The sequence below is a fragment of the Microplitis demolitor genome, chromosome 10 (genome assembly GCF_026212275.2).
Source record: "Microplitis demolitor isolate Queensland-Clemson2020A chromosome 10, iyMicDemo2.1a, whole genome shotgun sequence".
Taxonomy (NCBI): Eukaryota; Metazoa; Arthropoda; class Insecta; order Hymenoptera; family Braconidae; genus Microplitis; species Microplitis demolitor.
The window spans coordinates 7297544-7313575 of record NC_068554.1 but is presented as its reverse complement, the minus strand read 5'-3'; the positions used below and the strand labels follow the sequence as shown (position 1 = coordinate 7313575).

At 28.5% G+C, this 16032-nt stretch overlaps 2 protein-coding genes across 13 annotated transcripts; both read left to right on the top strand.

Moving 5' to 3' along the window:
* Positions 1-46: 46 nt before the first annotated feature.
* Positions 47-8495, top strand: LOC103572247 (uncharacterized). 3 transcript variants are annotated; one of them, XM_014444670.2, is made up of 12 exons: positions 47-133; positions 228-394; positions 497-674; positions 771-1042; positions 1116-1325; positions 2173-2350; positions 3706-3961; positions 6176-6238; positions 6312-6515; positions 6622-6946; positions 7006-7227; positions 8142-8495. In XM_014444670.2, exons 8-12 carry the CDS (start codon positions 6209-6211, stop codon positions 8384-8386), a joined length of 1026 nt encoding a protein of 341 aa, XP_014300156.1. In that variant the 5' UTR covers positions 47-133; positions 228-394; positions 497-674; positions 771-1042; positions 1116-1325; positions 2173-2350; positions 3706-3961; positions 6176-6208; the 3' UTR covers positions 8387-8495. The 3 variants fall into 3 exon arrangements, with proteins under 3 accessions (XP_014300156.1, XP_014300158.1, XP_014300159.1); XM_014444672.2 differs by lacking the exons at positions 47-133; positions 228-394; positions 497-674; ... (1 more) ...; positions 1116-1325; positions 2173-2350 and adding an exon at positions 3290-3568; XM_014444673.2 differs by lacking the exons at positions 47-133; positions 228-394; positions 497-674; ... (1 more) ...; positions 1116-1325; positions 2173-2350 and adding an exon at positions 3290-3622.
* Positions 8496-9831: 1336 nt separating this feature from the next.
* LOC128667236 (uncharacterized) lies at positions 9832-16011 on the top strand. 10 transcript variants are annotated; one of them, XM_053742587.1, is made up of 10 exons: positions 9839-10255; positions 10670-10773; positions 11279-11590; positions 12481-12733; positions 13388-13450; positions 13700-13903; positions 14275-14611; positions 15184-15411; positions 15679-15806; positions 15924-16011. In XM_053742587.1, the coding sequence occupies exons 3-9, from the start codon at positions 11286-11288 to the stop codon at positions 15765-15767; spliced, it is 1479 nt and encodes a 492-aa protein (XP_053598562.1). In that variant the 5' UTR covers positions 9839-10255; positions 10670-10773; positions 11279-11285; the 3' UTR covers positions 15768-15806; positions 15924-16011. The 10 variants fall into 10 exon arrangements, with proteins under 10 accessions (XP_053598570.1, XP_053598562.1, XP_053598564.1 ...); XM_053742588.1 differs by lacking the exon at positions 9839-10255 and adding an exon at positions 10283-10350; XM_053742595.1 differs by lacking the exon at positions 10670-10773 and having other exon boundaries at positions 9832-10255; positions 11279-11340.
* The last annotated feature ends 21 nt before the right edge of the window (positions 16012-16032 follow it).

Here is a 16032-nt window from a genome sequence, read left to right as displayed (position 1 = left end):
AATTCCATCAACAATACAATAATAATCATAATAATGTTGAAAACAACAATGACTAGAAAATGGCGTCAACGAGTACTAAAGTGGTTGTACAGGGCCGGCAAAATATCCAAGCTTTTTTTTTGCATTTATTTAGGTAATTAAATTTGAATCCTGACTTTATCAGTCTTTTATTATAATTGAATATAATACAAATAAAATATTTATTCTCTGATGTCCTTTACTTTCAGTATCATGTATAAGTAGAGTAATTTGACTGCTTAAGGGTTAGTTTGGAGCGGCACACATTAAACCACCTGGTGCACATTTACATAATTCCAGTACAAATTCAACAAATAATTCAAATCAGTATAAATTATTCAGTATGCTATTTAATCCTAATGCTTTTTTAAAACTTGTAAGTATTTAATTAAACTTAATTTTAAGTCATTAATTACATTTTTGGGGATTGATATGATGTAAAAAAATTTTTACTTTTTTTAATAATGAATTACGAAAGCAAATAATAGCAATAGAATAAGTTCCAATATTAACAAAATCTGAAAAATTATAACACAAACAAAGTCTTGTGTTTGATTATAATTTAAACGGTTCATTGGGACACTCGTTAGCATCAACGGTATCATCAATTCCAAGTAGTTCATTTTACCCAAATGATACTGTTGAATCAGTAGTAGGTGAGTAAATGTTATATTTATTTATTTATTTATTGATAATATTCGAGACACAAGAATTTGCAATTAACGATTTGTTATTTGTAATTTTGATTTTAGGTAACGCATTATACCAATTGCATTTAAACAACCAATTATGTCTAGTAGACTCAATGCACCGAGACTCCAGCTCTCCAAAATGCAATTCAATATCTTCTGGTCTCGCGAGCTCTGGATTACTCGGTAGTTCTGCGCCAGTTAATATTCCCGGTATGGCTGAGCGCTCGGTTTTATCTAATTTTTCATCTTCTACGTCCAGTCCACTGCAGCATTTACAATCCACTAGATATTCAACTGGATCAAGATTTTCCCATCAAGATCCAATTGAATCTGTAAGTTTTATTTTTTTAATTTACTAAATAATTTTTATGAATTTAAAAATAATTTTTCATTATTTTATTACAGCCGATATCAGTTTTAAGTCATTCAGTATCAGATCTATTTTTTAATCACATATCTCAATTAAGTAGCTCGACATAAAAAACCATCGGTTTCAATAGTAGTCTATTTAATTTTGCAAATCAATTATCGCCATCGCGCACACAACCATTAGGAGCATCTCCACTTGATAATGCATTTTCAATAAGCCCTAGTAATTCTGGATCACTGTCAGAGGTAAATCTATACTTACATTGACATTAATAAATACATACATTCATTTTATACAGAAAAAATGCTCGGAATGAGCCTCATAAATTTTTTTTTTATTGTAACAAAAAAAAAATTGGGTAGCAAATGGGCCCTCCAATTTGAATACAAAATGCGCACTCGCTGAAATAAGTTCGCCCATTTAAGTAACATGACAAAAAAATTCTTTTAATTTTTGAATTTAATAATTTATTAACGGTTCAATAAAATGTAATGATTAAAATATATTTGTAGAGAATTTAATGCTTAAATTTGTATTATGGTAAATTTCTTATTTTTTAAAGATATCGTCTGATATAAAAAAATTGCCCCCCCCCACCCCTAACGATTTCATTCGGAATAGTCTCATACATATAAAATTAACACAATTATTTTTTAATATTAAATATATGACTTCTAATTTTCATCGTAATACGTTAGTGTTTTTTTTTTGTTTTGTTTTAGTTATTGCCTTTAAGCTATAAGCTAAAACATAAGCCATTTTAGTTATTGCTTATAACCATATTTTTTGTAAAAAATCATTATTAGTATTAGCAATTGCTCATTATTAGTCATAAAAGCAAATAAATTCCATTGGTATTTGTATAATTTAAAACTAGTTCATTGTGTTTGTGAATTTTTTTTTTTTATTGTAAAGTGTAATTTTTTTGTCTTTTTTCAAATATTATCATAAATTTATTTATTTATTAAAAAAAAATGCCTTTGGTCAGGCTGCGTGGACAAAGGCCGGGCCATTATGTTTATCAACATGGTGATTTTTTATATCATAAAGATCCACATAATTCAAAAAGATTTTTATGCTCTTTGCGGACAGCTCATTCTCATTGCCTGTGCGTATTAAAAAAAACTAAGGATGGCATCCAAGTTGATGAAGCCCGTCATAATCATACTCCACCTCAGACACTACAAAGACGGCAATTTATTAAAGATTTAAAAACTGCTGCATCTTCCAGCAATCGTCGAGCAAGTGATATCATTAATAATGTTTATCGGTAAGATCCATTTATTATATTATTAAGGTAGTTCATTCGCAAAACGACTTTTCTTAGGAATGCGATGAAATTAAAACATGAGATTAACAAAAATGTCTAATATTTAATTAAAAAAAAAACGCAATTTTTTCACCGATTGTAAGACGAGATATTAACAATCAAAAAGTGCATAATTAACATGCTAGAGATCTATCAAGTATAAGAAAAACATGTAGTTTCCTGAATATCTTGGAAACGGTTCTTGCCATTTTTTTAAAAAAACTTATCCACTGTTAAGTGAAAAAATTAGAAATTTTTTTTAAAAAACTCTGAATTTCTTGACCGATTTGTTTAAAAAATATTGATTTTTAAAACATAAATCATTTTAAAATACTTAACGTGTGGTGGGGTACAGCAATCACAACTCGGCAACGTTGCAGTCGTCATACTTAACCCGCGGAAATTCAAATGTCACTTAGTTAGGTTCATTTTTGAGCATGAAAGTATTGGAGGTCAAAAAATTTTTGGAAAATTTTTCGATATAATTTTTATGAATGTTAAACATTTATTCAATGATTTTAAACAAACAAAAAAAATATTTTTTGATATTTACTTATATTAATGATAGCTCGGCTGCCCAATTCCAAAATACAGTAAGTGACAAATTTTTCAAAATCGATTTTTTTTGTATTTTTAGTTCCAATGGAGTTTTGTGAACATGCTTCTATACATATTTCAAAAATTTTATTTTTGTCAGTTACTGTGTTTTGAAATTGGTCAGTCGATCGATTGATCAGCTCGAGCTTTTCTAATAGCATTAGAATTTTAAAAAATTATGATGTCGATAGTAGCACACATCGAACAATTTTTTTTTTTAATTGTGATTTTCTTGTAAATTTAAAAAAAAATTATAAAAATATGCACAAAAATTAATTCTATCCCAAATTTTTTATTGTCAATAATAACAAACTACCTGTATATTAAACTCACACTATATAAAGATTGCTTCTTATACGTTTAATCTATAGACTTTTCAATACAAATGTTTGCAGCGTTGCCACATTTATTATACTCATCAGTGTGATTGTATTAGTGTATATCTGTATATTTAAAACTAAAATGGATTGGATACAATCTCTCACAAAAATAAAAAATTCTCACATTGAGTATCTCTAACTTTTTGTAGTTACGATTACGCTATACTTTTGGCTACGAATGTCGCGAGTGAACTACCTTAAGGTAAGAGATCTAGTACCCAATCAAGGAACTAGTACTCGATCACTCCATAAATTTGTATATATATATTCACTAAATCTTTTTTTCTCAGCTGCGTTTAATATTTATTATTAATTATTTTTTTTTTTTTTTATTTTTAGTCAATCTGATCCATCGGTCAAAGAAATAAATGCTTCTCGCAATATTCTTAACAATCATAGGCGAGGGGTGGTGCCTAAACCACCTGAATCAATTGACTTATTATCCCTAACTATTGACAACTACAAGTGTATCGAAGACTGCTACCAAGGGTATTATGTCACTGATAATGGTTCAGTCGCTTTTTTTTTTTCAAATAAATTTTTGTTGAAGAAAATAAGTAGATCATCAGAAATTAATGTGGCTGTTTCATACAAGGTATTTATTATAATCGTAACGACTGATAGTACTCCCAGACAGCATTCAAGTCAGAATGACTGCTTTACAACGTCTTTTTGAAGGGTCCTCAAGATGTCTTATGATGACTTCTTAAAGATGTCATTTTTAAGAACTCTTAATTAAGAGTTCTTGAAGACTCCATAAATAAGACGTCAGTTTTTTAATGTCTGAATGTATTCTTTTTTAAACTTATTTATGAAGTCAAAACTGAGAACTTAAAGAAGTCATGATAAATTCATAATGAAGTCTTATTTACGAAGTCAGAAAAAAAAAACTCTTTGAGAACTCTTTTTAAAGACGTCTTATTGAGTTCGCTAGGTGGCTCATTCGACATCTTGAGAACTTCTTAAAGACTTCTTTAAGATGTTGATGAGACGTCCAAATCATAAATAGGAACTCATTCAGACGTCATTTTGCTATCTGGGCTGGTATTTTGGATTCAAATAATTCATTTTAAATCAATGGAATGATAAATCAACTCAATACCGGGTCAAAATGATTCCTTAATAAATTAATTTGGTATTATCATACAATTTAATCCATTTCATTGTAATCAAAAAAGTGTACAGATTATTTAACGTGACTGAATTTGTTGAAAAAATAATTTCGATCGTAAGGTACACACAGCGCGCTTGAGGTGTGTAATATATCTGTTTAAAAGATATATATATATATATATATATATATATATATATATATATATATATATATATAATTTAGTCAGGTATAAAAAAAATCCTCTCAAAAGAGAGACTCGAAATCTCAATTCTAGTAAGAGCTCAACGAATATTCATTTCTCTATTTAAATGCATGTAAAAAAAAATTTTTATGTCTTTTAAAAATAAAAATATTCCAAATTTTTTTTTTGAAAACCATAGTACATAGTCTTGTAGAAAATTGAATTTTTTATAAAAAAAAAAGCTCCTGCGTGTTCTTTCCAGAGAACTGATAGAAAAAAAGTTACGAAGCTTTAAACTATATTAAATAATATGACTTCATGTTTTTATTATATTAAACAGTTTTTTGACAAAAATTCAGGATTTTTCATTTGAGCTAATGCCATCTGTTAATTTTTTTTTTTTTTAAATACATGCAAAAAATTTGTCTTACTTTCGAAACATAACTTTTATTTTTAACTTAAAACACAAAAATATTAAATTCTTAAAAAAAAGAATTTTTCATTCAAAATTTATACGGAAAAGAAGTAAAATCTCAGGAATATTTTTAAAAAACCGGACTAATTTACATTAGGCTGTTTATATTTAAGCAATATTTTTTTTCTGTCCTACCTGAAAAACTAACAATTTATAAAACAAAAAAAATATTCCCGCTTGAAAAAGAATCCTAAGTCAATTAGGGGCTTAGCGCTTCTAAAAATTCGATTTCCCATTTAAATAACATGGGAAAACAAATTTTTTTTTTTTCGTAATTTGTTACCTCGGCAATGGCTCATCGTACAAATAAGCCCAGTATACATTTTTGTAGGGAATTTAACGCTCTACAAAAAAACTCTCCTATGATTTTTTGATAAATCCATCTGTTCAAAAGTTATTGGAGCTCGGAGTCAAGTTCGAGTAAATTTTGAGATCTTTTTACTTTTCCGGCGAAACTATCGGACTTATCAAAAAATGTCATAGAATCTTTTTTGTAACTAATTTTATTTTCTACAAATTGTCATTAATAAATTTTTTCTAAATTCTACATTGTTTTCTAGTTATTTTCATTTTAATGTCAAGCCCCTAAAAAAATTGTGTGCTGATCGATTTTTGGGGCTTAGCATTCGAGCTCCAATAACTTTTGAACAGATGGATTTATCAAAAAATGATAAGAGATTTTTTTTGTAGAGCGTTAAATTCCCTACAAAAATGTATACTGGGCTTATTCGTACAATGAGCCATTGCCGAGGTAAGAATTACAAACTAAAAAAAATTTTTTTTCCCATATTTTTTAAATGGGAAATCGAAGTTTTAGATACGCTAAGCTCCAAATTGACTTCAAATGTTAATTTTTTTGCATACATGATAAATTTTAATATCTATTCTACAATAATTCACGTTTTAATTGTAAATGAAACAATTACTATTTAGAATGATAGTTTTTACTGACCACTTGTCTTTATATTCTTGTCGTTTCTTAACTTATAAACTTTATTTTTTTCCGTGTAAGATTTACTATGGTTCTTCTATTTTTTAGTCATTTCCAGAAACTCCATCGATTTCCCAACTTATGTCGTTTCATTTAAAGAAAAATGATAAGGTATAATGTCTATTTCTTATTTATACTTTCATTGTCCTAACGAAAATTAATTTAAATATTTATTATTAACCAGAGTATTCCAGGATTATTTGTAATTTGTAGCTCGAACTCATATGAGTTATATTCTGATATCTGGACTTTTATTTGTGGAAAAATTCCGAACATCAAGAACTGTCTAAAAACTATATTTTGTGATTACGAAAATGATCTCGTTCGTGCAACCAGAGATATATTTCCTTCTTTGGAAATTAGGGGATCATGGTTCCATTTCATCAGAGTCAGTAAAATATCAGTTATATTTAAAGATTAATTGAACTTTTGTTCAATTTTTATCATAATTGGAGTGTTCGAACATAAATAATTTTTTTTTTATTTGTACCTAGCTATGGACCAGGAAATGGAGAAGCTTGGATTTGCCATTTGATTCAATCCATCCAATTTTAAAATTGTGTTGGGTTCTCCCTCTACTTCCTGTGGATAAATTCAAAAGTGCGTTTGATACCATGTTGTCATTGGCTGGAACAGATGAAACAAATAGTGTCAATTTAACAATGTTTGTTACAAATTTAAAAGTATGGTGTGAACCTTTAGCACATATGCTGTCATTTACTAATGATGCCGATGAAAATGATATTAATATATCAGAAGATTTTATTAGAAAAATTGAGAATCATCTCGGTTACAAACCCAAATTACATCGTTATTTTGGTAATTATTAATATTTATTAATACATATTTTAACACTCATTATAATTAAATACTTACAGATAATATTGCTAAAGTTATTGAAACTTCGACTGAAGAATGGAAAATTAAAGATACTAAAAAAATTCCCCGCAAAGCATTCCAAATTCGGATCGATAACACAATAAGATCGTTTCAAAATTTATTAGTTAAGGATAAAATTACTATAAATGAATTTGTGATTAATATTTTTAAAGACAAGGCTTTTGTTGGAGAAATCAAACATCAACTTTCACATGTTCAATGTAAGTGTTTATAATTATATTTGACCTATTTGCAAAGAATTCATGTCAATGAAGATGGTTTTATCTTTTTCCCTGATAGCCAATTTTTTTTTTTTGTTTTTTTTTAAGGTGTAGAGGGCTCAGGTCCTCAAGTGATCCCTTTGAAACCATACTCCCATGCTGGAATCACCGTAGTATTACTTCAGCATGGGTCTTTGTCCTCTTCTGACTGTCCTTTCTCTGCTGCAAGCCCTACGTCCCCCGTTCTTAATAAGTTGAGGGTTACGGGTTCTTGTCTTACCTGATTGCGATTTTCTTTCTTTTTCTAGCTGCTAACTGCTACTTTTTCAAGCTTGGATAGATCCAATCTTATCTTACGGAGGATTTATTCGATAGCTGCGATAACGGCCCAGTTAGGCTCCGAGACTAACATCAATCTAATCACATAATCACATTTCTCATTGTGAGCCTGAAACCTACTTTCTTAATAGTTTTTTCTATGAGATGACTCTATTTGCTACAGTCGAAAAACGTATGCTGCGCATCATCTATTGTTCCTTCACAGTATACGCAGTTTGAAGATTCCCATCTTCGCATTCTATATAAGTACGATAGGAATACTACATGACCTGTAAAAAAACTGTGTAGGAGAGTAATTCATCTCCCTATGCTTCCTTTTCGTCTACGAGGCCAAGTCGGGGATTAGTACCACGGTCCACCTTTCTTTGTGGCTGGTCTTCCATCGCTTATTTCACAGTTGTAGGGTTTTCTTCTTTTCTGCGGCTTTCGTTTCACTACTGAGCACGTTTGTTTTGCGGAGTGCAAACAGTCTATTCCGCTCTTGTGCTAGCTTGTGGGATCTTGAATTTGAGTTTAAAACTATATTAATAAATTAAAATATATTTTTATTAATAAATAATAATTTTTTTTTGTAGATAAATTGGATAATGGTGTATTAGAGCACGTACCTGATTACCGGATTTTTATGAGCAATCCTAGTTTAGCTGTTACCGAGGATGAAAATACATCAAGCATTAATGAAGACAGTTCTAATGAAGAAAATTCTAATGAAGAAAGTTGTAATGAGGAAAGATCTGATGGCGAAAGTTCTAACGACGAAAGTTCTGATAGCGAAAATTCTGAAGAAGAAAATAGCAGAACAAGTAGTGAAGAGAACTAACCAAAAATGCAGATAAATATTACTTATTATTTAACAAATAGTGCTTATTATTTATATTATACGGCGATATTTTATATTATATATTCGATAATAAATTTATTGAAAGTAAAAAAAAAAGTTACAGCCTTTTTTTTTTTTAACTTCCCGCTAAGAAAATCGCAAATTTTCAAAAATTCGGGAAGTTATTGGTTTCAGTCCGATTTTCGATAATCGAATTTCGAAGAGATCTTGACGTTTTGAGGTTCTAGGAAGCTATTCTGACTAATTTCACGATGATGTCCGAGTGTATGTATGTATATATGTACGTACGTATGTAAGTATCTATAACTTTTGAACGGATGAACCGATTTTGTTCATCAAGGCGCCATTCGACGCGGCTTGCGAATATCTTCAAGCTGAAAAAAAAAATTAAACTTGATAGGTAGGGCTCGTTCAGAGATATTCCAAAAATAAACTTTTTTAAAAAATGTTTTTTTTTTAATAACATTTTATGTTCTCAATGGATTGATTCCAAAATGGACTGGGCTCTGGAGCTTCATAAAATTTATTTATTTTTTTTTTTTTTTTAATTGTTGCAAGCAAAAGATAGTATTTATAATTTTATGTTATACGTTATTCATTTGTAACGTAAGAGTAGAGGTAATATAAAGATATGAATTGTATTAAATATGATATGAATTTATGTAGCCACATGAACTGGAACGTAACGAGTTTTCTTAGCTTCAAACGATTGGCATATACCGTGCGTGAAATAACGCAATATTGTTTATACAAGTGTAGTACGAGTGGCTTAAGGGATTAATTAATTAATTAATTTAAAAATATTATTATAAATTATTTAAAAGGGTCATTAGACTTTTCAATCAGTTTAACCACTCGAATTCAGTGGACTAAAATTTTTTATATTCCATTTTAAAAAAAAAAATTCAAAAAGTATGAAATTCATTTATATTTTAAATTGATTATTATTTAAAGTGTGCAGTTGACATAATAACGAATAAAATGAGTACCCACATCATCTTGGGAACTTCTGGTTGCGGTATCATTAATTCTATTAATTTTTCACGGAATTTTATCGACTTTTCGGATATCGTAAATGAAAAAAAAATTTTTAGAAAAATAAAACTATAGTTATAATTTTTTTTTTTTTTTTTTTATTTTTAGAAAATGAAAGCTTTTATGCTATAACTGAGGTAGTCGCGAGTAAACCGAGTACACACAACAGTAAAAACTTCATGATAAAAATTAAAATAAAGGAAAATAAATAAAAAGAAATTCATTAAATTGCACAATTATAAATTTTAATTTTATAAAATTTAATTATTTTATACATACATTATTTATCGTACTAGTCATATATATATACAAAATTTACTAAAACAAGAGTAGGTGTGAGATCTGGTATATCATTGCAATGTTACATGACCTATATTTAATCTCGTTTTATAAATAAACTATGAACCCTAGATCTCTGAAATTTTAACGCAACACATATTAAATATATTTATATCGATTTTCAAAATTTTTAATTGATATCATTATTTCGACTTATCTCTCATACTTCCATAACATATGTAAATATAATTATATTTGAATAGCCCGCGTAAGAGTTCATTTCTTAATTCCACGAGGGATATTTCGATCGAACAGGTGAATCGCGATGGGACATCACCCCGACAATAATTAATGGCCGGCATTGTATAATCTATACTTATAAATAGTATTTTACTTCAAAAGTAAAAAATATTAATTATTTGCGTGTCAATACTATTTTTTATTGAATGTTAATTCTTTGTTTATTATTTGTTTAAAATAATTCCTGCAAATCGTTATTGTTATAGGGAATTATATGTTATTTCAGTCTGTCAGGTAATTAATGGCTTCAGTATTACATTTATTTTTACATCAAACTTTATTTAATTCGATTATTATAAATTGGATTTCGAATGAAACTGAAAATAGCAGTACGATATTTTTTTCAATTTTTATTTGCAAGATATGTATATATATGTAAATTATTTATTACACATTTAAACCTTTAACTATTCTTATAATGCTATTTTCCGACATTTTTTACATAGACATTTCATTTAATTTTTTTAAGAGATAAAAGCTCCCGCTCACTTCCCATTGGAGTGAGATTAAATCACCCAATATAAATAATCAAATAAAATTTAAAACTATATATTTTTTTAGTCATTTTTTATAGTTTTAAATATAAGAATAAAATTTTAATTTGAAAAATAATGTTTATGATTAATTATTATTAATTTTATAAAAAAGGTCTTTGAATGTATATACCCATAGTCACTAAAAGTTGTGATGTAGCATTACTTGATCGACACATAACCCTATAGTCGCTCAAAGACAATATCAATTTACCTAGGGTAAGTTTATTGACTTGGAAAATAATTTATAAATTCCATTACTTTATTCTTTCATAATATGAAATTTTATGAATTTTAAAAACATATTTAATAAGTCATAGTTATAACTTCTAAAAAATTTGACGTAACCTAAATTCAATCTAAAGAATGAACGTTAAAGTAAAAAATGCCCGGCTGAGCGCGATTTTGAAAAGTCATTTGATTTAAATTTATAATCTATTATTAAATAATTTGATACTTTATATTTTAATATATTTAAATTCAACAATTAAAGTGAGGGATTCATTATACTGAGTGGGTATAGGGGCTTTTACCTTACATAAGTTCTCAATCATTTGGTGTTACTCGTACCATTCATCTCGAATTAGTTCTCTGTTGTTATCTCTGATTTACTACTACAATTTGATGAATTTTAAGTTACAGTTGCAACTTACGTAACTTGTATTATCATATAATACTTAATTGTTACAATAACTGTTATACTACATAAACTAAAAGTTTACAGATAAGAAATGAAACCAGTCAAAATACCTGGATTATTTCCAAATACATGGAGATATGTATTCGGTGAGTTTACTTTTCATAAAATAAAAGGATTGAAGAAACCCACATACAAATGTACCTACAAACGAGCATACGAGAATTGTAATGTAACGATTACTAAAGAAGGTGGAAAATATATTCAAAGAGTCCCGAAACACAATCATCCCGCACCACCGAACTCAAAATTAAAACAATCGTTAGGGAAGAAACTGGAAAACCTAGCTACTACATCTCATTTATCATCTAATGAGATTATCAATGTATTACGTGAAAGGTAAATTATTAATTTCATTGCTTGAATCATTAGGTGGGGTTTTGAGAAATCAAGCTATTGTATTTGTCCTCATGGTAGATTTTTAAACAAATTATGTTATGATTTTTCATAATTGGTCGAGTAGGTTCCAAAAATACAATTGGTTAAAAAATTCATATATGTATGTATGAATACTTACATGTATATATGTAATATATGTATATATGTAATATAACCAGCAATATCATCACGATAGCGTCGATACTACTTATTTAATCTTAATAAAATTTTCTACAACTCTATAAGCGATTACATTGATCAAATTCGAAAATAGGCTGAATCGGTAAATAAATTTAGGAGTTTTCTCTATCAAAATTTTTTAACACGCGTTAAATATGTTCAAAAAGCTTCTTCAAGATTTTAACCTCTATGTTTTCACTATTTCTTGTAATAATTTAAAAGCCTTGAAAGTTTAGAAAATGATCGAAGAAATGCTTTATATGGCTTTAAGTGCCGATAACGTGCATTACACATCACAATCAAATTTTATTAAATTTATTTTCTAAATAATTAAATAATCTTTTAATTTTCTTTGAATTTTATAATTTTTACGTATGTCATTTATTAATTATGACAATTCAAATGCAACTATGAGACTTATTATGAATATAACACCTTCTCATCACAATAGTATCCATAATTCGTATTAAATGTTGATGAAATTTTCTATACTCTTTCTATGGTGATTATTTTGATTTAACTTGAAAATAAGCTGAATAGGTCAATTACTTCAAAAGTCCATTTCCAACAAATATTCAAAAATTCCTGAATGTTTTTTAGTTTGTATCTATTCTTGACAAGTATATGATCATTTTATTTTAGCAGAATATTAATTAATATGAATATTCTAGTGCTGAACAATCTGAAGTACGACGTGGTGCCATGAAAACTCGCGTGTCTCGTACGAGAAAAAAAGCTTTGCCAAAAGTTCCGGAATACTTTCACCAACTAAAAGATATTGTTCGAAAATATTCCAAGACGTCATGTATTTATCGTGGACAAATTGAAGCAGAAGATGGATCATTAGCCATAATGCTTTCTACCAGTGAATTAATAAAACTGATGGGAGATTGTAATGAAATCCAAATTGATGGAGTATATGAGGTACAATATTTAAATTTAACTACATTTTTTTATTTATTTAATTAATTTTATTTGTATTATTTAATTAATTCAAATAGTTTTTAACATATTACTAATAACCATTGAAGGATTTATGAAAGACTAAAGAATTTTAAATGAAACAAAGAAATTTCGATTATTTCTTTCAAAATTTTTGAGATTGGTTCAATCTTTACATACGTTTCTTCTTTTTTATTTTTTTTAGAGTGTGGCTTTCTTTAATTTTAATAGTTACTCACTGAGCCTTGAATTTACGCCTACTTTACCTTGGCTTAGCTTTTTTGTTGCATTAGATAACTTTTTACCAATCATTTACATGATTTCGTTTGATGAACGTTTGAAACGCAGTTACATACATAAATGTATTATTTTAATGCATCGATTTTATTTTATTAAATTATGACCATATATTTTACTCAGATGAAGTTAATTAAGTATTATTTAAAAATTTCGGTAATTTTCATTTGTTTTGTGAAAAGCGTGCAAAAAAAATTATTTTTGGTTTGATTCTGAGGCCTATGATCTACATTTTTCTATTTTTGAAATAACATTTTTAAAAATATATTTTTAATATTTATTTCAAAAATTTTTTTTAATTTAGAACAGCATGCCACTTATTCCATTTTTTATTTTTAGTCTGTCCCTGTTGAACCCTCCATGGCACAATTACTAATATTCTATTTGCGGCGTAATAATATCGTGAGTAAACGACAATGAAATATTCAATAAGAATTATAAATATAAAAGATGATTTTAAAAATCCAAAAATGGAGTAAATGCTGGATCAAAAATTATTATAGATCGAACAGATACATAACATAATACAGGTTGCATAATACATGCTTATGTACTATGAATCTCGATCTTCACGGAGTTGATCTGAAATTTTGAAATTGTGCCTTCAATTACTTTTAGTTAATAAAAATCGTTACTTTATGTATGTTGTAGGGATTACCATGCCTATTCATTCTATGCAATTCTACAACTGAAGCTTTATATTCGGCAATATTTAAAGGTCTCGTAGAGCGCATACCCACCATGAAACAAAATTTAAAATCAATATTTTGTGATTTTGAACCAGCGTTTATCGCAGCTGCAAAGAAATCTTTTGATAATGTAAAATTACAGGGGACTTGGTTCAACTATATTAGAGTATGTATATTCAATAACATTTTTAGCGTTAAATGATAATAGGAAAAATTCTAATTTGAACGTCACTGTTTACCCAAACCGAAAGTGAAAGTACTCTGTTTAGAAAATCTCGTAGAATTCAATAGATTCTCATGCATTCCTATAGAGATTTAATAAGAATGAATGAGTTCTATGAGAAATGCTATAGCTAAGTATAGGGCCTTAAACATACAACTATAAGAATCTATCGGATTTTTTAAGCAGGGTAGTAAGCACGCAGATTGAGTGACCCTGCTTTTTTCTTTTTGAACAAACACTATTTTTTACCAAATTGATATTTGAAATTGTTTTAAAATGAAATTTTAAATTAAATTTTTCTGTCCCTTATAAAGGTTGCCAGTAGACTATGGAGGACTCTGAACTTGAAAGATAATTTAAAGCATGATATACTTCGGTATAGTTGGCTTATACCATTACTTCCACCTAATCGCTATGAAGAAGCTTTTAATGAAATAACCGCTACCATACAAGATACCAATGAAATATATGATGAATCTGAGGAGGATCTTATTTCATTTATACGGTGTCTGAGGGGATTGATTGGGTCAAAACCTGAGGCAACTTCCTATTACAATAATCATCAAAACGCAATAAATGTAGCAGAAAATTTTAATAGACATATTGCTAATAACCTTGGAGGTTATAATCCAAATTTATTTACATATCTTGGTAAGCAATAAAAAAAATCTGAAAACCGGATGACCCTGTGTGCCATCCCGTAATTTTACCGCTATTTTCAAGCTTCGAGAGCTCAAAAAGGTTATTATAGGCAAGCTTTTGAGCTCCTCAAGTTGAAAAACAAAGATAGTTATTATTTTTCAAATATTTCATCGCCAATATCTTTTTAACTAATAGACCGATTTTGACGTTTGAGGTAGCATTTGACACAATTTTTAATCTCTAACACTGAAAAGTCTTTAGAAATGATGAATTGAATGATTTTGATAGGAATTATTAAGTCGTTTTGAATGCCACCTCAACGATCGAAATCAGTTAACCCGTTCAAAAGCTATAGAATATTTACATTCATACATATCCTTAACATATACCTTCACACAACGGACAGAAACAAGTATCTCTACCCGCAATTAATTATATAATCGATGCTCGTTGCAGCTTTATTACTCTAATTTATTTGTTAGTTCCTTCAGTTAATTCATTTTATTTCTCAAGTGATATCTTTAATTAATTGAAATTAAAAAAAATGAGTAAAATAATAATTCTACAACACAATTTTTTAGAACGAATAAGAAGAAATTGCATTGATAGCCATGAAAAATGGATGAAGCTAGAGAATGGAATAGAATTAATTCAATTCCAACGCAATCGATACATTTTCGTTAATGGTCATATTATTGAACAGCTGACAAGACTCGATAGCGGAGAGCTTTCAATGATTGATTTTTTCAAAAATGCTGCGACAGCTACGATGATTGATGAAATACTCCACCAGCTTCAAATCGTTCAATGTAAAAATTATTACTAAAACTATTATGAAATAATATATTATCTAGCAAGGAAAGAAAGTTGGACATTAAAACCCGCTTGTGGAACTGTCTCGGTGAACCGAAGTCGAAGATGACAAGCACACGGGTTAAGATATCCTACTTTCTGCCGTATATATTGTATTTCCCACCATATCTCCAAAGTAGAAATTTTAACTTCCAATGTTGATACGGTGAAAAATGCTAAAAAATTTTAATTAATGAAATCGACGATTTCAAAAATTGTTTTAGATCGAGGTGATGACAGAAAATCTAAAATTCCCGTTGACATTCTATTGGCATCTGAGGATGGTAATCAATTATCAAATTTACAACTCTAAATGCCGCTAAAAAAACCGAGTTGAAGAGAAGGAAAAAAGGTACTGAGATCTTTATACAACATAATTATTATTACAAGTTCAATGTTTGTTGACCTCGGTTTTGCCTCGGCCAACAATTACATGTGATCTGAGACATTTCTTACTTTACTTCCCTAGGTGTGTAATATACTACTTCACCATACCTGTACCTTCACCTGTACCGGATATTATCAAGTGGCCTCAAGGAGATGAAATAAATAAAACAAAAAGTGATTTTGAAAATATT